This window comes from Lepus europaeus, chromosome 12 (genome assembly GCF_033115175.1).
Source record: "Lepus europaeus isolate LE1 chromosome 12, mLepTim1.pri, whole genome shotgun sequence".
NCBI lineage: Eukaryota > Metazoa > Chordata > Mammalia > Lagomorpha > Leporidae > Lepus > Lepus europaeus.
The window spans coordinates 100,329,183-100,353,798 of NC_084838.1; the positions used below are offsets into that span (position 1 = coordinate 100,329,183).

The 24,616-nt window shown below is 46.9% G+C and overlaps 1 protein-coding gene across 5 annotated transcripts in view; it reads right to left on the minus strand.

The window, feature by feature from the left end:
- Positions 1 to 19,393: 19,393 nt before the first annotated feature.
- The window catches only part of SPIN1 (spindlin 1), an 83,010-nt gene continuing 77,787 nt past the window's right edge, over positions 19,394 to 24,616 (minus strand). For all 5 annotated transcript variants that reach the window (XM_062208602.1, XM_062208605.1, XM_062208603.1 and 2 more), the window contains one exon: positions 19,394 to 23,175. In XM_062208602.1, coding sequence (XP_062064586.1) covers positions 22,976 to 23,175 — 200 coding nt within the window. In that variant the 3' untranslated portion in view covers positions 19,394 to 22,975. The remainder of the gene's footprint in view (positions 23,176 to 24,616) is intronic.

The window sequence follows — 24,616 nt, forward strand, 5'->3', positions numbered from 1 at the left end:
GTGCACAAGCACTGTGTGCAGTTCCTAAGGTGTGCATGGGGAGGGGGGGGTCTTTCCTGGGGAGAGCAGCCCACCCAGGGACTGTGGTAAAGCAAGAGAGGCTTCCAGGGTGGTGTGATCTGGAGGACAGCCAGCACCCCCTACCCCTTAGCCCAGCTGGTGTGTGTGTGTGTGTGTGTGACACACACAAGCATGCACATGCCAGGAAGAGCCTCCTCGATCCGTGCCCAGGGCCCCTGGCTACAGTTCCACTGATTTTGCTCAGCCCCTTTCGAAGGGCATCCTCAGCAGTCATCGCTGACTCTTTTGGGGCAACCAGTCATCAAAAGGACGTCCCTGTGAGACCTGAGCCTGGATCAAGGTGTAACTATTGTAAATTGGGCCTCCATCTTGTAACTTGGGCCTGACCAGGCCCTGAACCCTAAGCCAGAAGTAAATAAATGAACTCCCCTTGCAATAAACTCTCCTAGCAACAGCCGATTAACAGACAACAGAGAAATACCTAGAGTCCCTGGTGTCTTCTCAGGGCAGATAAGGTGACTGATAGCTACCCGAGACCCTGCAGTTCGGCACGCACACCCCAGCAGCTCGGACCCTATGCTTCGGCCAATCAATTCAAAAGGCATCAACCCCAGAGCCATCCAGCCACCGTTAGTAGGTCCGTTCCCGCCACTGGATGCACTAATCAATTCTAGGAGATGTCCTTGGAATTTCCCGTGGGATGAGATGATTTGCTAAATGGTACCATGATGTATAGAATGTCTCTGAAAACCCTATAAAAACCCTGTTCACTGAAGGGTCGGGGCTCTCAATCAGACCCGCTGCGTCGGTGTTGATTGAGAGACCAGGCCGGACCTGTAATAAAACTCTCGTGTGCTTTACAGTGGTATCGGCTCCTTGGTGGTCTCTGGGGACGACTGAACTGGGCATAACAGTCCCCACGGCCTTTCTGGCTACAGGGAACTTGTGCCATCTGCCTCCTCACCCCACACTGCCCTCTCCTTAAGGTGGGATGGGCTGCAGGTGCAGGAGAGGCGAAATGAAGCCGTCTCTCTCCTGCTTCTGCTAGGACCCAGTCACCCTCTCCATGGTTTGCCAACAGAGCACACATGGAGCACCCACAAAGTGGGGGGGTCCCTGAACCAGGAGCTGGGGTCCCCAACAACTTCCCCAGCTGGGACCTGCCAAAGCAGCTCACAGCAAACCTCCTTCCGTGATGTCCAGTGGTGGCTGCTTAGAGGCCCCCACTTGGCCACCACCTGGACAGTCACAGAGATGTGGCAGGGAGCCCTGTCAGAGCCACCCCACACCGGAGTGCAAGCCCTCACCCACACCAGGCCTGCACTCCCTCCCCGAGCCCCCCACCCCCACCCCCGCCACCACGCTTTCAACAGTTGGCAATGTATATATTCTGCTGGATCTTGCCTGCCCCACCCTGCTTTGAGGGCAGTCTTCTCTGCATTCCCTCCAGAGGCTGGTGACAGTTACCGGCTCCCTGGTCACACTTGAAAACCTCCTCCAGCCCTCAGGAGCGTGTGAAGAAGAGGTCAGCCTTGGCCATTTCCCACGAAGTTGACTTCTGTTCACTCCAAAATGTGTATCTGATGATTATGATGACTCATGGATCTCCAGCACCGCTTATGAATATACAAATATAATTATGGAAACTTTTTGCTATGCTGATGCACAGCAAATAAATTAGACATCCCAGTGTGCAAATATTCTAGATTTCCTAGTTTTTAAATATTCATGCTTGAGTTCTTTATTTTCTTGGTTTCCCAGGGATTGGTGTTTAGAGGTCTTTGTGACTTATTTATACATATATTTTTCAGATGTCTGTATTTGAAAGGCAGAGTTACAGGGAGATAGAGAGCAACAGTGAGAATCCGCTGGTTCACTCTCCAAATGGTTGCCAACAGCAGGGGCTGGGCCAGGCTAAAGCCAGGAGCCTGGAACTCCATCTGGGTCTCTCCCATGTGGGCACAGGGCCCCAAGCACTTGGGCCATCAACTGCTGCCTTCCCAAGTGCAGTAGCAGGGATCTGGACTGGAGGTGGAGCAGCTGGGACTCGAACCGGCACCTGTGTGGGTTGGCTTAACCGGCTGTGCCACAACACTGGCCCTGTGACTTATCTTTAGAACAGTGATTAGCGCGTTACAGAGAAAGGACACAGAAGTGTGAATTAGAAGCTGGGTTTGTCAGAGACAGACAGGAACCTCAGACAAGCCACACTCATCAGCTTCTTCCCAGGGAAGCGTTACGACGATTCTAGAAGTGCAACAGAACCCAAGTCCGATCCTTGTCACAAGAGAATCCAATAACTTAGAGGACAAAGTTTGGGGAAAAAGGATGGGGAGAAAAGTTTATTCAGGCTCCTAGCAATCCAGGGAGGTGGCAGGCTCATGCCTTGTTGTCCCGCCTCCCAGATAGAAGCAAGGAGGCCAAAACTTATTTAGGAAAATACATATTTAGCTAGGTGACCATAATCATGTAAAGGGTTCGGGTGGGGGGTGGAGTAGGGGGACACGGTGGAGACTTCTTTGATCAGGAGCTTGGCTGTTTTGGCTGAGTGGTCATAAATTTCCTCCTTATCTCATGGCCAGCTGGCTCTGGTGCTTGGATCCACGAGACTTTCTGTTGACTCCGAAAGGAACAAAATTATTAACGAAGCAGTGGGCACACAAAGCCTCAGTTATAGAAGCCACTGGACTGCTTCCAGCAGATGGACTGGAACAGAAAGTACAGACACGGAGAGAAGACGGCAAGTGTAATAGCTTGGGCTACCATAATAAATACCAGAGACTGGGGCTGCAAACAGCAGACATTCTGCAGGCTCCAAGTCGGAGCTGAGGTGCCAGCATGGTGAGGCCCCGGGAGGGCCTTCTTCCTGGGTGCTCTCAGATCGGGGCCCCACCCCTCTGACCTCCCTGGACCATAACTGGCTCCCTTGAGGCCCCCTCTCCAAGTCAGTCACACTGGGAGTTAGTGCTTCAGCACAAGACTTGGAGGTACACGGCTTAGCTCTCAACCTGGTGCTCCAGCAGGTGTCTAAGTCACATACAAGGATTTCTGCAAAAATAAAAGATTATTTGGGTAAAAAAATTTTTTAAGATTTATTTATTTGAAATGCAGAGTGACAGAAAGAGGGAGAGAGAAAGATCATTTACCTGCTGGTTCACTCCCTGAAGTGAATGCAATAGCAGGGGCTGAGCCAGGCCAAAGCCAGGACTCCAAGCACTTGGGCCACCTCCCACAGTCTTCCCAGGTGCACTGGCAGGAAGCTGGATCAGAAGAGGAAGTGCTAGGACTCAACCTAGGGTTTTTGACATAGGATGCTAACACCGCAAGTTGCAGCTTAACCTGCTGCACCACAATGCTGGCCCCTCCCAAAATTCTGAAATCTGTGTCTAGAGAGCCCTCCCAATGTTCATGAAAAATGCATATTATGCATGGATTTCAAATTTTTTGCACCAAAAATAAACATCTTTTAATTCTAGTTTTCCACCGCCTTGATGAAGTACCACCATTCACAGCTCCCAAATACACAGAAGACTCATGCGAGATTCAGTGACACCAGTACTGGGAGAAGTAAGAGACAAGGGCAGAGAGCATCCCTGGTGGCAGAGTGGGGTTGGGGGACTACAGGGTGCAGCAGTGGGAGCCCAAAACAGGAGAACAGTAGGCAGGTGTCAACATGCATTCAACATCTTCCACGTGCCAGCAACTACAGAACCCTCTGCATGAGACAATCGCCCTGTGCTATTCACAACACTTGCATTTTCTTCAGTCTTACCACACTCCCCACCAAGCCCAGGGGTGGTGAGCCCACAGGATCAGGGTCCCACCTCAGCAGGAGCAGCCTGGCCAAGCTCAGCTGAGCAGTGCCCCAACTGGCTGCACATCACAGACACCTGCCTGGGCTCATCATCAGCTGCTTCCTCAGGTTCCAAGGCACCCCCTTTCCCACTTTTATCTGGAGACAGGGTTGACCCTCCATCTGCAGCCCCTCTCTGATGTGCGGCTAGCTCGTACCCGGCCACCTGGTTTTGGCCTTCATCAGGCTGCCTTGAAGATGTGTTACTCCCCCCACCCCACCCCCCCGACCACCTCCACTTCTCTGCAGCTTTACTGCAAACCCCAGCCTATCCTCACTAAGCGGGGCAACAGTGCTCGAGGTGCTCATCTGCCACTGTCCCCACCTGGGAGCAGACTGAACCATCTCTTTCCCTCACCCTCAAACCTTGTCCTTTTGACAACCAGGACAGGGACCGAGCTTTTAGTTAATACAGGTTCTGTGGCTCCCCATGGCAAATGCTCCCTTCCGGTGCCTCCGCAGGCCCGGCCACAGCATGGTAGGCTGTTCCTGAATGAACGCAGGTGAGGCACGGATGCCTGGAGCTGTGGCAGCTGGCCCTGCATCTGTCTTCCATGGCAGCCTTCTCAGTACTTGGTGGCGGAGAGCTGCCCTTGTTTTAGCGTTTTATCAGCGTGTTTATCCAGGTCTCCCCCCCGCAGCCACGCAGCCAGCTACTGCTTTTTGGAAACAGGAATTCTTCAACACCAGCCCTGAGGTGGGGGGCAGCTTGGGAGAGACCCTACCCCGCACTTGGAGGTCACTAGGCACATGGGACCCCCCCCCCCCACCGTCCAGTGTGCCAATGCCCAGGGCCTAGGGGCCTCCTGTGAAGACCCAGGAGTGACACATATTTGCATAACGAGAAAATGATCACATTATCAGGCCCGCTCATCTTTTCATCAACACCAGCACAAAGCAATTAAGGCAGGAGGCCGGATGGCATCTGCCATGAAGAAAATCGCTTCAGCTCTTAATTACCAGGGTCAAAGACAGAAGGCAAGTGCCTTTTGTGTCAAACCTTTTCAGCCAGAGATGTCTGCCAGACCTCCCCAGGCAAGACACACGGGGTTATCCATACTCCAGCAGCCTGCCTGGCTGAGACACGGGGCTTCTGGTATTTTTCTCTGGCCCTGTGTTTAAGCTTTTATTGTAAAACAAGAACGAGATTCAGAAAATCACACTGAACAAACTCGCAGCTCAGTGAGTTCCCTTAAGAAGGCCCAAGGTGAGGAACAGCCCTGCCACTCAGCCACGTCCTCCCTCCCATCTCTCCCCGGGGTGTCACCCAGCACACCCCACACATTCTCCAGGTCCCTTCTCTGTCCTACAACTTACCTGTGGGAGGCCCCCCCCCGGGCCCCACTGCTCTGTTTTCCCGCCCTCCTTCCTGGGAGGGCCCCAGCCAGCCATCTTCATCCACGCCCTTCTCTCCCACAGGTGTTTCTACCTGGCCCGGTCCAGGGTGGCTCCTCCTGCTCCTGAGTCCCCTTCAGGGGCCCCTCGGGAGGGACAGCATCCAGGATGGGGCACCCCCCCATTCTTCTCCCCTCTGGCCACCTGGAGGAGGAGGGAGGCACTCAGCTGTCAGAGCAGAAACGACCTTGATTCTGGGGCTCCCTGGAGCCAACACAGCCAGAGCAACCCTGTGCATCCCCAGAGGGCAACCCCAGGGTCCCAGGAGGAGAAAGGGGGTCCGCGGCCCCCTGGAGTGGACTTGAGCGCTCCTCAGCAGAAGGGCCATCTGTCAAGCAACGGCTGGGAAGACAAAAGGAAACAAAGATGGCTCCTTTTCTTGCTCTGCCTTTATAACTCACCGTGGGAATGCCAGCTACACCTGCAGAGGCCAGCCGTGCAGAAAGGGAGCACGTGGGTGCCCCTGGCTCAGGCCCCTTCCAGGAACCGCCCCCATTTTCTTCTAATTCCGAGCCTCAGGGCACCTGTTTCTGGAAGCCACTCAAACTGGCCAGTCTTAACCCAGAAGTGGCTGCCACCTGCCACGGGACACTGACACTTCTTAGCCCCAAATAACAATTGTTGCAAAATGCTCACATTTTTGTAAAGAGAAATCCACATGCGGCTGCCCTATATGCTGCAGTCCAGCCCTGTCCTGAGCCACCTGCCCTTCTCTGGCCTCCTGGGGCACTGCCCCCTGCTGAGCGGTGAGTACACACTTTAGGTCTCAGTCATCAGAGCCCCTGGGGAGCGGCTCAGAGATGAAGTCACACCCTAATTAGCCACCAGAGAAAACACGGAAAACAGAGGAATGCGGAGTGGGGGAGAGAGAAAACCCTACCCATGGTACAGTTTGAGTTTCCTCTCTTCCTATCGGGAGTCATTGCCTGCCCCAAGCTCATCCCTCTTTCTGCAGGTCCCTGTCCCTCTCTTCCAACCAGCCCATCCCCTCAGCAAGCACTCACAGACTGGAGCTGTCTGCAGTGGGTAAACAAACAGGGCAGCTCTAAGGGGAATTGATCCTCCCCGGTGGGATAAGATCACAACAGGACTTGCCATTGGCTGCTTCCAGCTACAATGGGGAAGTTTCCCTCAGTCCCCAGAACAGGCAGCTGATGCTGTTCTGAGTCCCGACCTTGGGCATAAGCAGGCCCTCTGCTGGGGCCTGGGCAAGAGGGAGAGCAGGCTCCCACAGACATGAGGGTCATGGCCAGGGGCTGGGGTGGGGCAATTAGTCACCCACAGCTAGACCCACTGGACCTTAAGGGTGTGGGTGGCTCAGGAAGACAACCCTCCCAGCACGTCGGCACCACAGCCTCACCACACTTCATTTCTATGGAACAAGAGGTTTTTCCAGGTGGCCATTATGGGAGACACAACCCCTATGCTTCTACACCTGCTGAGATGGTCCCAGGGCCAGAAATGGGGACCCCCGGTCCTGCTTCTCAGGTTAGCCACTGCTCACCCTTGTACTTACATTAGCAATGGCCCATCACTACCCTCTTTAAAAAAAGATTTATTTATTTGAGAGCCAGAGTCAGAGAGGGAGACAGAAAAGTCTTCCATCCACTGGTTCACTGGCCAGATGGCTGCACGCTGGGAGCTGGGCCTATCCAAAGCCAGGAGCCTCCTCCGGGTCTCCCATGTGGGTGCCATGTACACAGATGTTTCTCTACAACCTCCACCATAAACCAAGCAACAGTGCTGTCCATGAATGGCAGCTCTGTGATGGCAGCGATGGCTCAAGTTGTGAGGTCTCTGCCACCCACGAGGGAAACCCAGGCTTCAGCTGCAGAGGCATTTGGGGAATGAACCAGTGGATGGGCAATTGCTTTTAAATAAATAGTGCTGTGGGGCCGGTGCCATGGCGCAGTAGGCTAGTCCTCTGCCTATGGCGCTGGCATCCCATATGGGTGCTGGTTCTGGTCCTGGCTGCTCCTCTTCCAATCCAGCTCTCTGCTGTGGCCTGGGAAAGAAGTGGAAGAGGGCCCAAGTGCTTGGGCCCCTGCACCCATATGGGAGGCCAGGAAGAGGCTCCTGGCTCCGGATCGGCGTAGCTCCAGCCATTGCGGCCATTTGGGGAGTGAGCCAATGGAGGGAAGACCTTTCTCTCTGTCTGTAACTCTACCTCTCAAATAAAAATTTTTAAAAAATCCACCCACCTGGAGAACAGCTACCCACACTTCACTGCCACTTCCAAAAATGCAAACATAACTCTTGGATTTTTTTTTTTTTTGAAAAGGTTTAAAATGTTTCTGCATTATTAGTTTTCTCTTGAAACATCTCAGTTTCAGATTTCGTTAACACAACTACAAATCTCAGTTCCGTCAGCATCATTCTTGCAGGTTTATGTATTTGCACACAGCTTGCTCATCTTTTCCAGTCTGGAAGCCTTTCCTTGAGGACTCTCTGGTTGAGCACACAATGAGTCCCTTAGTGCAGCCTGGCGCCCATGTTCCAATCACAGGCACTGGCATCCAGAAATAAGCCCTTGGCTCGTCATCCAATGGAGGAAACATAGCAAGCCAATGAGACGCACCCAGGTAACTCTACAGTGGCACCAGTGAACACACGAAGAAGCCATCGAGGAAGCAACAGGCACTCCTCCTCACCCTGCAGCACCAAACTCCAGTTGCTACCTCCTCTCCATCTGGGTCCCAGCCAGATGAGTGTGGCTAAGGGACTGGCTGGAGCTGCCTAAGGAGCTGGGAAACCCACACTGCTCATGCTCACCCTCCTTCCCCCCACCCCAACCAAGGCGTGCCCAGAGTGCTCTGCACACAGCCAGCATTCAACAAAAAGGTTGTTAAGACCACTTTGAAGGTTTCCAGGGGTGGGTGTTTGGCAAGTCTCTAGATCATGACTCTAGCTTCCTGCTATTGTGCTGTGTTGACTCAACCGGTCGAGTCCCTGCCATCCATCCACATAGGAAACCCAGATCTGAGTTCCCCATTTCTGGCTTCAGTCAGGGCCAGCCCTGGTTGTTGCAAGCATTTGGAAAGTGAACCAGCAAATGGAAAAATTGTCTCTATCTGCTTTCCAAATAAGAAATTTTTAAGTTTCCAAATGTGCTCAGAAGCAAGGATCCAGGTTACCACTGCAGCCAGATGGCTTCTTCTCTCCCGACCTCATCCTGGCTTCCTTACACACTGCGGTATTATGTACGTATTGTAGGAGTTGGGGACCCTAGCTTGCTAAATGCCGGTTCAGTTTCTGCACTCTGGCTTGCTTGCGGGCCTGCTATAATGCCATGATAGGCCTCATCCTGGACCAGCCAAGGAGGCAGGCTGGGTCCTTGAGAACAAAGAAAGTATGCTCTCCTGGAATTATGGCCCAATGCTTCCCGCCAGTTCCTCCCTGCACCATCTCCTTTGTGTGGCCTTCCCACCACATAACGTGTATAGCCTTTACGTTTAAATGAAGCAGTGAACATGTTAGGTCCCAATACCTTGCCATATAGAGAGTAAGAAGGTAACCTACGCGTAAGGTGACGTGCATACTTGTTTATGTGAGGCTATGAAAACTTCTCTTGTACGTGGAAGGGGACCTTTTGCCGGTGCACTGCTAATGGCTGTGTGCGGATAGGGGGTCCCAGCCGGCTGGTAACAAACCTCTGCTTTTGCATCCGTGACTGTGCCTTGTGCATTGATTGGGAAGTTTGGACTCAACAGTATCAGTCTATTGCCATATTTTACAGGAACAATTCTACAGCAGATCCCAGATATGGTGTTATTGAAGCCACAGAAAATAAATAAAACAAAAACAAAAACAAAAAACCCAATATTTATTTATTCGAAAGGAAGAGTTACAAATAGGCAGAGGCAAAGGCAGAGAAGTCTTCCATTCACTGGTCCACTCCTCAAATGGCCGCAACAGCCAGAGCTGAGCTGATCCGAAGCCAGGAGCTTCTTCCCAGTCTACCATGTGGGTGCAGGGGCCCAAGGACTTGGGCCATCGTCTGCTGCTTTCCCAGGCCACAGCAGAGGGCTGGATCGGAAGTGAAGCAGCCAGGTCTTGAACCTGAGCCTATATAGGATGCTGGCACTGCAGGTGGCAGCTTTAATCACTATGCCACAGTGCTGGCCCCTGGAAAACTTCTTACAAAACCAATAACCACACCTAACCAAATGAACTGACAAGCACCTTCTAATATTCTAGCTCACTCCATTTCCAAACAGCCCCAAATGTCTATGCAATGTTTTTAATACTTGGTTTGTTCAAATTACGATTCAAACGAGAGCTATCCACTGTGTTTAGTCTCTATGCCCCCAGTCTTTTTGGTCTTTCTCTGGAACAGTCTCCCTGACCTGCTGCCCAGCTGTCCATGCCACGGCTGGTGGACACGTCCTGGTGTGGCTGCTGTGCCGCCTTCCTCATTCTGCATGTGGATCCAGAGCATCCTTCAGCTGCTCCTCGGCCTCCATCCTTGGTTTTCAATGACTTATGAACCACTGGCTCTAAGAATTACCCGGGCACTGGCCAGAGAACTGCCTGCCTGGTAGGAGAGGCCAGCAGTGTATTCATGCTGGGCAGTAAACTGTTTTGTCTGCAAAAGGTGGACGTTTAACAGCAGCCAAAACATCTATTCTGGACGTCCAGTTAATTCCTGTTGACTTCAATCCTGTGGAAGAAAATCATTTACAGCCAGTCGTCCATATTCAGGAGCTCTGAATCCATGATTCAACCAAATATTCAGAAAATAAACCAGTTACTGTGCTCAACATGTACAGACTTTCCCCCTGGTCATTACTCCCTGCGTGATCCAGCCTAACAACTATTTACAAAGCATGTACATTTGCAGCAGGTAATATAGGTAATCTAGGAATGACGTAAAATACACAGGAGGGTATGTGTGGCTTCTATGTAAATACCAGGTCATTTTATTAACCTACTGTGCTGCAACACCAGCCCCAATTGTGCTTATTCTTGAGAGTCATGAAAATAAATGCAACTGTAGGTTTTCTTTTCGGTTGTTTGCAGGGTTCCAAAAACTGAACCCACTACTGGCCAGCTTCCTGAAGTGTCTAGCGTTGAGGGGAGGGCTGCAATGCACAATCCCAGCACCTAGAGGTGCAGCGGGGGCTTCTGAATGGAACAAAGGGGCACTGAACAATGAACACAGAGGAATTCGGTGCCCAGGAAACCTAAGCAGACAGCGGTAGTTAAGACTGTAAGCTACTGGGATGCCATGACCATCAGCCTACAACACGAGGTGATTAAACAGCATTACATAAAGTCAAAGCACACTCAAAAATTCTGAAAAGTGTTTTTAGGGTCATGTAAGTGTTTTTTTTTTTATTATTTTCTTGTGAAGCTGACATTTTTAATTTAATTAATTAACCAAGGCAAGAATTGACAATTTTTACAATAAAAACATGTTTCTTTCTTATGTATTCTTTTCTCTGAAAAACATTAAAACCTGAATCAAAACCAACAACCAAACAAACTAAACTCTCAGGGCAGGTGCCTAGTCCAATGGCTAAAAGGACAACTGCAGTGCCCTCATCCCATACTGGAGTGCCTAAATTCAATCCCACCCCTGCTTTCTATCCGTTTTCTGCCACTGCACATTCTGAGGCAGCAGGTAGGTGATGGCTCTAGTTGGATCCCTGACCCCACTGTGGGAGACAGGTGACTTGGCCCAGGGCCAGCTTTGATAGTATTTGGCGGCAAATCGGAAGGTGAAAGATCTTCCTTGTTTTGCTTTGCCTTTCAAGCAAATACAAATATTTTCAAAACCCTCATTTTGTAACTACTTTCTTAAAATTAAGACCCAGTGAGCTGGAGCAGCAGCAGAGACTGAATGGGGCTTGTTACACCAGAGGCCTAGAGGGCAGGCGGGTGGTGGTGGGAGGGGCCCAGGGAAGCTGACCCTCAGCCGCCGCTTGAGAAAGTGCCTGTGCTGTCACTTGCCCACGTGCTCACTGGGACAGAGATGCCCCCAACAGCTGCACCTGCTGCATGCTTGTGCTGGTCTCCCCTGCTATGACAGACACGTTCTCAAGGCGCACACCGCCCCTGTGCTGTTCAGATGCTCTCACAGGAGGCTTGTGGAAGGAACTTCCTGCTCACCGCCCACGTGGTGTGCCACTGCGGCCTCCCTCCAGGTTTGAAATCACAGCGTTCACAGTGTCAGTTCAGCGACATAGACACCAGGTGTGAGTTCCAACAGGGCCTGCTGGACATGGCTCTGGAACACCAGCACGGCTCCAGTCCCACATGACATAAAGTTTTAGAAGGGTTTATTTTAACTGGGGAATGACGGATACAAGAGAAAATGGTCAAAGTGGCCAGCATTTCATTAATTAAGCTACACTGGGTTTGTCTGCCAGCTCTTTGCTTTGCGATCCCTGGTCTCCGAGGGGGCAGGGGGATATGGAAGAAGGGGCAATCAGACTGACAGGCCACCCCGTCACTATTCCTGCTGTTGAAAAGAATCCCCATGTTCCCCTGTCAACAGCAAAGCCCGCCTTTAAGGGTGCTGCTTGTCATTTGACGGACACACTGGGTGCGCACTGAAGGCTGAGAACCCAGTCGCTTGGATTCCATTTGGTTCTTGCCTGTATGCTTGTGACTGTGCACAATCGGAGCGTGACTCCAGACAGAAGTTCAGTTCTCTCTGTGTCCTACTCCTTGTTCGCAGGTTTCCGAAGATGGCTGGGCAGCAAAGGCTTCCAGGGCAGCGAATATCCTGACCTCTTCAGTCATCTCAGCAAGCACAGCTGGAGCTGCCTCTACCTCCAACACAGGTGCCGGATGGCCTGACATGGAGCCACAGGAAACGACGGACAAGCATTTGCTCAGAGCATTTATTCCAATGCTTACAGGGTCGAGTCGACTTACTCTTTTTCAATAATGTACTTGCACATACTCTCCTTCTGAGGGATTTTCTCCTTGAACTCATTCAAACCCAGAATGCTTTCCAAATGCTACTACTCTAGACAGCACTTTCCAAACCCGGAGTTAGGACTTGACAGGCTGAATTCCTCACACAGGATTCCCAAGGTCCTGCCTGGAAGGTCTGCAAGGAGCAGAAGTTAAACAGCTTCACCATAATATTAACAAGAAATAAATAAGAGCCAAACGGCCCACAGGAGATCTGCATGGGCTCGGTAAGAACCACCCTCGGCCCGCACACTCCTCCTCAGGACCTAACGGTCCTACACTGATGACCAAAAGTGTACATAAACCGCACTTTGAAGAGGCCCAGTGAGACTCTGAACTCTCTCCTGGGAGCAGCAGGGCAAAAGCCCCAGGTTGAGCCACCACACTCAGACCTTCCTGCAATAGTTTTCCCAGCCAGCCCCGGCCTGCCCGACACCGAGGCTCTCAAATTGCCTACGCTGAAGCCCTGCTCGCCCTTCCAGACCTGCGTTCTTTGGCTCAGAGGCACCACCTACACGGGTGCTGTGAGAATCCACCCTCTGTGGTACTTTGGGAACCACGGGTGGTCGTTTTGCCCAGTGTGTTGTGTGAATTAGAATGTGAATAAAGTCCTTATTGGAACCAACACAGCCTCGGTGACATTACACTTGCAACAAGGACTCTAGGAAATAAGCAAAAAACAACATTAACATGATCCTTATTAAGGATCCTCAACAAAGATATACTCATTTTACTTTATAGACATAATGCTTTTTCCAAAGTACAAAATGCTCTTGATATTAAGGTTGGTTACGAAAAGAACTTATTTTGGGAAAATTAAGATATGTTCAATAAATCAACTGATTATTTAAGGTCTCTCAATCCAACTTTGAAAAAAATTCTCATGTATTCTCAGTTCAGTGTTCAATCAGCATAGTAAAGTCAAAACTAGCACTTTCCAGTATAAAAGGGCTGATGCCCTTAAAAAGATTAACTCTGCCTGTGGCGCTGGCATCCCATATGGGCTCCAGCCCTAGTCCTGGCTGCTCCTCTCCCATTCCAGCTCTCTGCTGTGGCCTGGGAAAATGGTAGAAGACGGCCCAAGCACTTGAGCCCCTGCACCCATGTGACAGACCCAGAAGCTCCTGGCTCCTGATTGGCTCAGCTCCAGCCAGTGTGGCCATCTGGGGAATGAACCATCAGATGGGAAGACCTTTCTCTCTCTTTCTCTCTGTCTCTCCCTCTCACTGTCTATAACTCTACCTCTCAAATAAATAAAATATTTAAAGAAAAAAATTACCTTGATTTGTTAACATTCCTTTTTTTTTTTTTTTTTTGACAGGCAGCGTGGACAGTGAGAGAGAGAGAGACCGAGAGAAAGGTCTTCCTTTTGCCGTTGGTTCACCCTCCAATGACCACTGCGGCTGGCGCATCGCGCTGATCCGAAGCCAGGAGCCAGGTGCTTATCCTGGTCTCCCATGCGGGTGCAGGGCCCAAGCACCTGGGCCATTCTCCACTGCACTCCCAGGCCACAGCAGAGAGCTGGCCTGGAAGAGGGGCAACCGGGACAGAATCCGGCGCCCCGGTGGGGACTAGAACCCGGCGGAGGATTAGCCTATTGAGCCGCGGCGCCAGCTCTAAAATTCCAGGTAGGTAAGAAGGAACAACAGTCTTTAAATTCATTCACTTCCACAATGTCTGAGCATGCTGGTATTTGTTCAGTCCCAGAAGAGGTAGCAACCCTGGCTTCTTAGCCTCCAATGCAGCCAGCAACCCACTGTGAGCCTGGGTTCCAGCCAAACCCACGTCAGTGCCTCATGCCCCTGGCTCCAGATTGACACCGTACCAGAGTTATTTTTAAAGCATAGGAAAACACATGAAAAAACAAATTCAGGAAATTTTAAATAGAAAGTAAGAAACATTTTTAGATTTCTCAGAGACTAATGGAATTAACTTGAATGTTCACCTTTTCTTTCACTACAGGAAATAGTAAGAACTACAGGAAAACAAATATATCTTAAAAAAAAAAAAGGAAAAGAAAGGCTGTCATGGAATACGCGTTGCCTGGAAGGTGCTCCACCTGCAGGTGGAAACAAGGATGGAGGGCATGGCAGTTCTTTAAGGAACGATGCTCTCCTCTGCACAGGGCAAGTCCTGGAAGCGGACCTGCTGCTAAATCTCTGACCACCAGCAGACACTGCACACTCCAGCACTGAGCGCACAGCCTGTGTTCACGAGCATCGGGACAACGCAAACAAAATATGAAGCGTGACTTCACTCATCGAAAGCTGAATTCGGTCTACTTGCTGGTCACCAACAAGCCCACTAAACTTCAAGCACGCTTATTACAACAAACCTTACACATACTGAAAGGTGCTACTGTACCTAAAATATGTAAAAAAAAAAAAAAAAAAAAAAAAGTGAAATCATCCTGACTGATGTTATAAGAGAAATAAGACAGTGCAGAATTAAAGTGATATTTCAATGATTAAAAAACAAACAACAGGCTGGCACCGCGGCTCAATAGGCTAATCCTCCACCTTGTGGCACCAGCACACCGGGTTCTTGTCCCCATCGAGGTGCCGGATTCTGTCCCAGTTGCCCCTCTTCCAGGCCAGCTCTCTGCTATGGCCCGGGAGTGCAGTGGAGGATGGCCCAAGTGCTTGGGCCCTGCACCCCATGGGAGACCAGGAGAAGCACCTGGCTTCAGATCAGCATGGCGCGCCAGCTGCGGCAGCCATTGGAGGGTGAACCAACGGCAAAGGAAGACCTTTCTCTGTCTCTCTCTCTCACTGTCCACTCTGCCTGTCAAAAAAAAAAAAAAAAACTCAAAGCAAAACTCATGAGGGCCTGCAAGAGTGACCTGCCCTCTTCCAGAGGACTTAGGTGGGGTCCTGCAGTGCTCACAGGGTGCACCTGCATGGAGAAGCCCCATTTTGCAGTCTAGAAAAACAAGTCTGGAGGCTAAGTGATTTTCCTGGGTTAGCCAGAAACTAAAACTTGGTTATTTGGCTCTTCTTTCAATGTTCTTTTGAGAACATTTGATCCATTCCTTTTACATGCAAACAGATTATGACTGCTATTACAAATAGTCTCTACTCCAAATGCCTTCACAATAGGATTTCTTAATAAGAAAAACCAACTGAATTTTAATTCGGCATTACAGGTTGAATTGTGTCCTATCCACAAATTTAAACATCTAAGCCCTAACTCCTTATTATCCCCCAGAATGTGACTGTTCAAAGGCATTTCAAAAAGCTCATGGAAAAACTGCGTTAAAGTTTATCTTGGGGGTTGGCACTGTCGTGTAGCAGGTAGACACAGGACCGACATCCCATATGGGTGCCGGTTTGAGTCCTGGCTGCTCCACTTCCAATCCAGCTCTCTGCTGTGGCCTGGGAAAACAGCAGAAGATGGCCCAAGTCCTTGGGCCCCTGCACCCATGTGGGAGACCTGAAAGAAGCTCCTGGCTCCTGGCTCCTGACCAGTCCAACTCTGGCAGTTGGGGCCATCTGGGGAGTGAACCAGCAAATGGAAGACCTCTCTCTCTGCTTCTCTGTAACTCTGCATTGTAAATAAGTAAATAAATCTTAAAAAAAAATAAAAAAAAAAAGGTTTTATCTTGGTGGGGCCAGCCCTGTGGTGTAGCGAGTAAAGCGGCTACTTGCAACACTTAAGTTCCATATGGACGCCATTTCAAGTACTGACTGCACCACTTCCAATCCAGTCCCCCACTAATGGCCTGGAAAAAACAGTGGAAGATGGCCCAAGTATTTGGGTCTCTGCACCCACATGGAAAATCCGGAAGACATTCCTGGCTATGATCTGGCCCACCCCTGGCTGATGCAGCTATCTGGGAAGTGAACCAGCAAATGGAAGATCTCTGTCTCTCCCTCTATCTCGGTATTTTTTTTAAAAGTTTATTTTGGTGCAAAAAATTAGATTTGTGCATATTTGAAGTTCATGAGAAATGCATGAGAAAAACTGAATGATTTTCAAACTTTTGCAACAAAAACAAAACAATTCAATTCCCTAGCTATCTGGGGATAGGGCTTTTAAAGAGGTGATTAAATAATATCAGGTCCTTAGGGTGGGCCAAACATAAACTGACTGGCATCCTCCTAAGGAGATGACTGGACACCCACCTACAGAGGGGCTACATTGAGATGACAAGAGACACTGTCAACACGCCAAGAAGAAAGTGGGGCCTCAGGAAAAACCAAGCCTCCACATTTCTGTGGCCCGAGCCCACAGGCTGCATCTGCAGTGTTGTGACAACAGCAAATACTTGTTCAGATGATACGCAGGGGACAGTCACAGAAATACCATCTACGTATTTAATCAGAGCAGGACCCTTCTGAAAAATGTCATTACCACTCAAGCAAAGGCCAGTGATGATGGCTGAGACATTTTTCCATCGTATTTAATGGGTTTTAATAAACTAATGGTCACCTGAGTAATGGGACGTGAATTTTGTCCACAGACCATGGGCTTAATTTCATGATGACTGGTGTCACCTCTCCCAATGATGTCCACCCCTGTTGGCTGTTCAGAGGCTAGACCCAGCCTGACACAAGGCAGGGTGCAGACTCCACACCTCAAACAAGCTTGCATGCCTCTCTCCGCTGCAGGACTCTCCTCAAAATGAGAGTTTTGTCTTTCCTAATGTGACAAATCAGATTTAGATTAAGAAACAAGCCCTGCAGGGAGGTCGCCTCTGCTCTGCCCTGCCCTCACCCCTCCACTCTGTCTCCTTTCCTGGAGGTGCTGAGGGTGGGGGAAATCAGTGTTTTGATCAGATTTTACAAAAAACATTTTATTTCTTTGTACAATTTGCCATCCTATGTAAAGATACATTTGTGTTGAGTTGAAGACTGTCATGGAATAAAGATCACACAATACTCCAGGAAAAGAAAAAAAAAAGAAAAAAGAAACAAGCCCTGGAGCCAGAGTGTAGCCAGTTAAGCTGTCACCTGCAGCACCAGCATCCCATACGGGCACCTGCTGAGTTCCAGCTACTCCACTTCTGATCCAGCTCTCTGCTAATGCGCCTTGGAAAGCAGCAGCAGAAGCCCAAGTTTTTGGGTCCCTGCACCCACATTGGAGACTAGAAGCTCCTGGCTTCGGATCAACTCAACTCCATCTGTTGCTGCCATTTGGGGAATGAATCACTAGATGGAAGACTTCTTTCTTTCTCTCTCCATACATAAGTCTACCTCTCAAATAAATAAATAAATAAAATCCATTAAAAAATAAATAGACATATCCACCGACTGTAATAGCCATGTAAAATAAAAAAAAAATAGAGTGGGGTTTTGTGTGTCACCAACCTCAGGGCTGGCAGGGACCCAGAAAACTGCCTATTGTACAGTGCCCTCACTTTATGCAGAGAGAATGTCAATGTCACTTCTGGGTAAATGTGCAAGGTTTTGATAAACCTGCTTGGTTTATCAAAATCAGTTTAGTCAATATAAGGGCAAAGGCAGACTATCTAGGAATTTCTAGAGAAATATAAAGACTCAGCTATTTCTCTGAAACCACAGACTAACAACACCTCACAATTAATTACATAACACAGGACAAATAAGTCACAGTTGGTCCTCAGTATGCATTGGGAGTTGGTTTCAAGACACCTGTGGATAACAAAACCCACAGATGCCCAAGTCCTTTTTAGAAAATGACTGCATATAATCAACTACACATCCCCTGTACACTTCCTTACACTAATAAAATGTGAATGCTGCACACACAATTTTTATGTATTCCTTAGGGAGAAAAATAAGGAAAAAAGGTGTGTATGGGCAAAGCAATTTTGATCTATGGCTGGTTCAATCCAGGGATGCAGAACCTGCAGACTGGAAGGACTGACCATGGAGACTGTAAACTATGAGCAAAAACAAACTCAGGTTTTTCTTTAAGATACTAATTTCATGACATATTAAAAGTATCATTGGAATATAAACCTTCTACATTCTTGTGATAGGAAATTAAATTATTTAATTGTCCTTAATATACTTTCTCTCCAAAATAAAAAGTATTTATTTTTCTGGCAAAAAAATAAATTTGGGCTCTAATTCTTAGGATACAGATACACAGAAGCCTACAATCTAGCGAATAAAGCAAAACCTCTTACTGGGCTACCTGGAAATAAAACCCATTTGTTACCAATGTATGAAACCGTTGCAAAAACACTATTCACAGAAAATATGACACTATACTCACAGATGATTCAAATCACTCTGCTGACGTAATTCAATTCTGAGGCAGTTAATAAGACAGCTTGGAGCCTGGGCATACAACAGAGGTTCAGAGTCTCCTCTAGCTCCGTCCCTCTCCTCTTCCCAGGAACAGGGAGAAGAGTGATGCCTTCCTTACAGGACTGTAAGAATGAAATGAAACAATGCATGGGAAGTGGTCCCAAGGAACTTACTAAGCACTCGTCAATGTTTCACTAGTGGCAAATCCTTTTTATCACTGCAGAGCCTCTCCTAAAAAAAACAATCAACAGGAATCCCCTCCCTCCAACAGATGTTACCAGTCACCAGCCTTCAATCTCTACACTGGACTTGCTTTGCTATTTTGGGGAGAACACATTTGCCTTCCAGCAATACCAAACAGTGACTAAGGCACCTTCAGCAAGGAAGGCTATGAAAGCTAGATGAGGCTGAGCAGCTGCACCTCCCAACCTCCCAACCGCTCGCTCCTTCCTGCACAGTGCAGTCTTCCTCCTCTAGAGCTGGGGCGCACCCTACCCTCAGCCTAGGGAGTGACCAGCGCTTCCTACACAGCTGAACCAACACAAGCCTGGAAGCCAGGTGACCTGAGCCCAGAGCTGCATTTATCTGTCACCAAGTAAAACAACTTGTCTTGGTCTTAAACATTAGATCCTTTGGCCAAAGTGAACAGGAAAACAAAACAAACAGAAAAAGAATCTGATTAAACATTACTAAGGAAGACAAAACACAGAACACACATAGGTGTTAATATTACCTTAACTTCTTTATCCTCAGCTTAAAAAACAGACTTTTTGCTTCAGAATCTTTCTCACTGATATTTAGCTATGACTATGGCTATTATAAGCAATATTCAAAGCAAGAATAAATGTGAAAGTATAAAATACACATTTAATTCTTTTTAAAACAATTCTTTTAAGTTTAAAATCTTAGGATAAATTAAGAAGTTTCTCATCAGTGTCAAATCACAAAATTTTAATAATATATTTGGGATACTGATTACTGGTCCCTCACTTTTCAGTTATTAAATGTTATCATTCAAATAATTCTATTTCCTTTTGTTCCTATGCATACCTGACATTTTACATGTGGTGAAAAGGTTATTTGACTTAAAAGCTTTTTCTCAGAAGCACGTTAACACATCACATTTTGCTCATGAGTACAAAATTTACAGTCAGAAGTTGCACATAAAGGGTTTATTTTTAAATGTTTTAAGGATAGGATAGAGTTACATCATAATTATAAAAATTACTTACAGAATTAACAGATTTATATTGTGTATACTTCTAAATGCAGAGAACAGGGGACTGTCTACACATTGTATAAAATAAAATCAAAATTAAAAAATGAATTCAAGCTCAAAAGATGAGGCCATTACCTAATTTTAAAATGTGAACACGAAGACCTCTGACCTATGCACATTCATTCCACTGCACTAATGGTGGAAAATACAAAGAGCGCAGCATTTCCAAGGAACCACAGACATTTTGACCATAATTATTTTGTTATAATTGTTCCTGTTTTGTCTTTGGAGACTTTTTTTTTTTTAAGACAATCAGCTTAAGAATGTTTTCAGGCACTACAATTTGTGACAATCAGAACAGTCTTCTCATGGGTCTACAGTGTTCAGAGATTCAATCCCAATGCACTTCGGGGTTTGGCACATAAAACAAGAAAAGAAAAGAAATCTGGTTGAGAAGTAACCGTGATTTTCAAGAATGCACAGTCCCTTCAAATGCTGCATGACATACACAACTGGAAAGTCACCTCGGTTGGCACTACACTTGCTTCACCAGTGCATTTTTATCCTACGACCACTACAACAGCACAGTAAGCAAATATACAGGAAACTGAAAGAAAATAAAAAGAAAGAAAACAAAAAACCTAAGTATCGTTACCATGCAATTTTAGTTAGTTACATTGAACATCCTACTTAGAATAGAGCATGCAAAAAAGGATGGTCTTTCAAGATTTTTCTCTGAAGTTTTACATGGCAGCCTGACATCACACACACGCACACACACACACAATACAATAATACTAGAGCAGGTAAATGAGAAAGGCCAATAAATTTTATACATAGATTCATGTCTTGTGTTGTCACAAGTCCCATGATAATTTTGGAAATTAATGTTGAATTCCTAGAACAAGGAACCAACATTCAGATACCAGAAAAATGCAAGCAATGCATGCAGATCCGAAACATGAGCCTAAAATGAAGCCCAAGATACACGGGCTTGGGAGCAGAATTAGTCACAGCGTCATTAAGTGTGGTGGTAAGCCACCAAAATAAGGAAAAAATGGGGGGAAAATGGAAAAATAACAAAAACCCTTTCCCTTCCCTCAGCCTTAAAGGCAATCAACAGAACAATGATTTAAAACATAATTGTCATCACTGATGTTGTCACTGTCCTTTGCATTCTTCTGGAGACTGGGAAATCATGGGTATATTAAAGTCACTAAAGTTACTTGCAGAAAAACCACAATGCAAGTCATCAGGTAATGCTAGAAATGTTTCAACTGACCCAACCCTCAGGATACTTCAAAATGAAAATTCATTTTCCAGCCCAAAGTCACCATGGCCTGGTCTGCACCCTGCCTGCATGAGTACTGTTCACACTTGTGACTCTGATGTGACACATCAATGTGGGCTCTAGCAGCCAGGCTCAGCTTGGAGACTGACACACAGGACTCCTAAGAGTCACAGGAAAACACAAAGCAGAGCTGTAGAATGACACTATTCACACACAAGAAGCATCTATGACTTGGGGATCACGCTGCTTTGAGAAGTTTGGGCCTGGCTGCCTGTGGTGGAGCCCTGCGTACAGGGATTGGCTGCGGACAGAGACTGAGGAACTGACTACAGGAGGGGGAGCGGTGGTTCCCATCCAACAGCACCAGGCAGAAGCCTTCAGGAAGGTTAAAACAGGCATCAAGGAAACCATGCACAGCGAGGCCTTGAAATCACACCACCTCTTAGCAGGAATGGTCACAACAGAGGTCGCGCAGACTGACTCAAACCTGGGGTTTGATTGACAGCGTGCAGCCTCAGATTCTGCCCAAACTGCAGCAAGATTCAAATCTCCAAATGAGACTGGTTTCACAATTGGCCGTTCTCCTGGCTGTGAAACCACCAGGGTTCCTCCAGAACAAATTGACTAGCGGTTCAACTGGTTAACCAACCACAGTTGCAGTTCTACTTCAACTTAAATGACCTTGTAGAGACAAACCACAAAAGGACTCTAGTTAAGGGCTGCTTTCACATACCCAGCAAACGTGATGAATGGTCCTCCTAAGGTGAAACATACCTGCTCTGCAATCCTTTGGGGTCAAGAAAGGGAACAGATCCACAGAAATAGCACACCTGGAGCAAGAACTACACCACCACAATAAGTGTTAAGATTAAGCTGTTATTTGTCCAACATTCTTCATGAGGAAAAGTAAGGGGCAAAGGGAAAGAGGCCTCTGACCATAATCATATGAGCAATAATAGTGACAAAAATTAAAAAGTCTCAAAGAACTTATTAGAAGGCAACTCCATTTTTAAAACTTACATTTCTAATATAAAAGCACTGTGTTCTCCCATGAACTTACCACGTGCACACAAGCCACCAATGAATGTTGCCTTTCAAATCTGCGAACTAAAATCCAAATTCCTGATTTGTACAAATAATGGACCAAATGTGCTGTCCAAAACACACCTACATGATAACAATGCTGTATGGACCAAGGACCTGGGTTTTCCTAAAAGTATTTCTAATTAAAATGTAAACAAAAAATTTACAAAGTTTAGAATCAAAGGCAGCCTTTTACCTAGATTTCTCACCAGTTTGTGAAATTCTAAGGTGGGTCATTAACTGTTCACATATAGCTCCTCTTTGGACTTACTGTTTTCAAGTCTCCAGATTGAAAAGGTGCTCCGAACTTCTGACTTTCAAAATAAGCTGAATGTTCTTATGTGCTTCCTGTGCCCAAATTTAATTTTAAATAAAGAATAGTAATATCATAAATATGACTGACTTGGGTTAAGCACTCCTGTTAAACTGGAGAAAATTATGTCACCCCCATCCCAATCCACAGAGAAAGGACTGCCAATGGTGTGTGTGTACACTTGTATCTCTCTCTGTGTGTGTATATATATTATATACGTATGCACACAGATATAAGATATAGACAGGTAGGTATAGATACATATATCTCAAAAAAAGGCAATAACAAAAATACCAAACTATACTTGCATTGTGGCAGCAGAGAGAGTGTTATAGTGAAGAGGAAATGACTGAGATCAATTATGGGTTTAAATGACTATGATGCTAGCTTAACTTTTACCAAACTTGCCCGTAACTCCTCTCCACACAGACTGCTTCTAAAAGGGAGGAGTTCTCTTTACACAAAATGCTTTGTGTTCACAACAATCTGTACTATCCAGAACAAAACCAGTTCTGCTGGCAGAGATTGTGGGTTCGCAGGGACATTTAAGCTTTCATTAAACCGGAAAGCAATCAAGTCTTTATGTCTACAAATTATACATTTAATAGTTCCACAAATTTGGCAGAGTTCATGATGACATCTAGGATGTTTTCACCAAATCGTAGACATAAATATGGAAATCATCATCAAACTTGATGAAATAGACAGATGGTTTGGCTTCTACTTGATGGATGACCATGCCAGTCCTTTTTGAGCCATCTTCTTTGGCATATTCCACTTGTTTGCCTACCAGGCTGTCCACAACTTCTCCTGGTTCCCTTTCTGCTGGAGGTGAATCATCTGCATTGGAAGGGGGCAGGGAAAATAATTTAAAATCAATTTTTAAATATGTATCAACTCACAGTAAGATTTTTTTCTTAAGGAAAAAAAATTAGTATCTTAAACCCATTAAGATTATCTAGACCAGGAGTTAGCAAACTTTTTTAAAGGGCCAGAAAGTATTTTAAGCTTGAGGGCCACATGGTCTATCCCAACTATTCAACCTGCAACTATGGCACAAAAGCAGTCACAGGATGCAATACAAATGGAGTGGGTATGGTGTTTTATTAAAATTTTACTTACAAAAACATGACCCATGATCTACAAACATGAATAATTTTGAAAAGCACATCCCAGAATTCCTTTGGTTCCTGATTAACTGTAAATAACCAAAAAGTAAGTCTGAGTAACTTGGAAGTAGAATTTCAAACGCAATTCCTACAGGGATTACTGGGAATATGTCACACACTTAAAACGCCGAAGTATTGTGAATTAGATTTCTCCTACATGGAAATCCAAAATTCACAATGCTCTTGAAACTTTCTGAGTGCTGACACATGAAGTGTCAAGAAGTTTCAGGGGGCTGGTGCTGTGGTTTAGCAGGTAAAGCCACCGTCTGCAGTGCCAGCATCCCATACGGGCACCAGTTCGAGTCCCAGCTGCTACGTTTCCAACCCAGCTCTCTGCTAGTGGCTTGGGAAAGCAGCAGATGATGGCTCAAGTCCTTGGGCCCCTGCACCCACATTGCAGACCCCGAAGAAACTCTTGGCTTCAGACTGGCCCAGCTCTCGCCATTGCGGCCATTTCGAGAGTGAGCCAGTGGATGGAAGACCTCCCTCTCCCTCTCTCTCTAACTCTGCCTTTCAAATAAAATAAATAATCTTAGATAAAAAGAAGACGACCAAGAAGTTGTTTCAGATTTCAGAGCACTTCAGATTTCAAACTTAGGATGCTCAACCAGTGAAGTCTCGCAAATATTTCAAAATCTGAAAAACACCAGTATCTGAAACATTTCTAGTCCCATTCTTTTAAGATGAGGAATGCTCAACCTGTATTGGTTTTATTCTATGAATTCTTAATGTTTCTGCCTCTCAACTTGAGTGCACTCTACATCATCTTTCAAGTGTAGTTTCAAAATACAAGAAATTCTTCATACTTTGAAAATAGGTGCTACTGAAACTCCAGCCCCAGACCAAGTGCCATGGAATCTGAGGATGGCCCAGGGACCTGTTTCTAGAACCCCAGGGAAATACACTGCGCTACAGACTCTAGGAAAACATATAAAACAGAAAATCACCACCACTACTATCACCAGCAAAAGTAAAAGAAAATGGGGTGGGGTAGGGGGATGAAGATGGAGCCAGGGAGTTAGGGTTCTGTATTAAGAAATTCCTTATAGATTCTGAAAAACGCAAAGCTCCTTTTCTTGTTGCAGCAGGTGAGTGACCTCATCAAAAGAGAT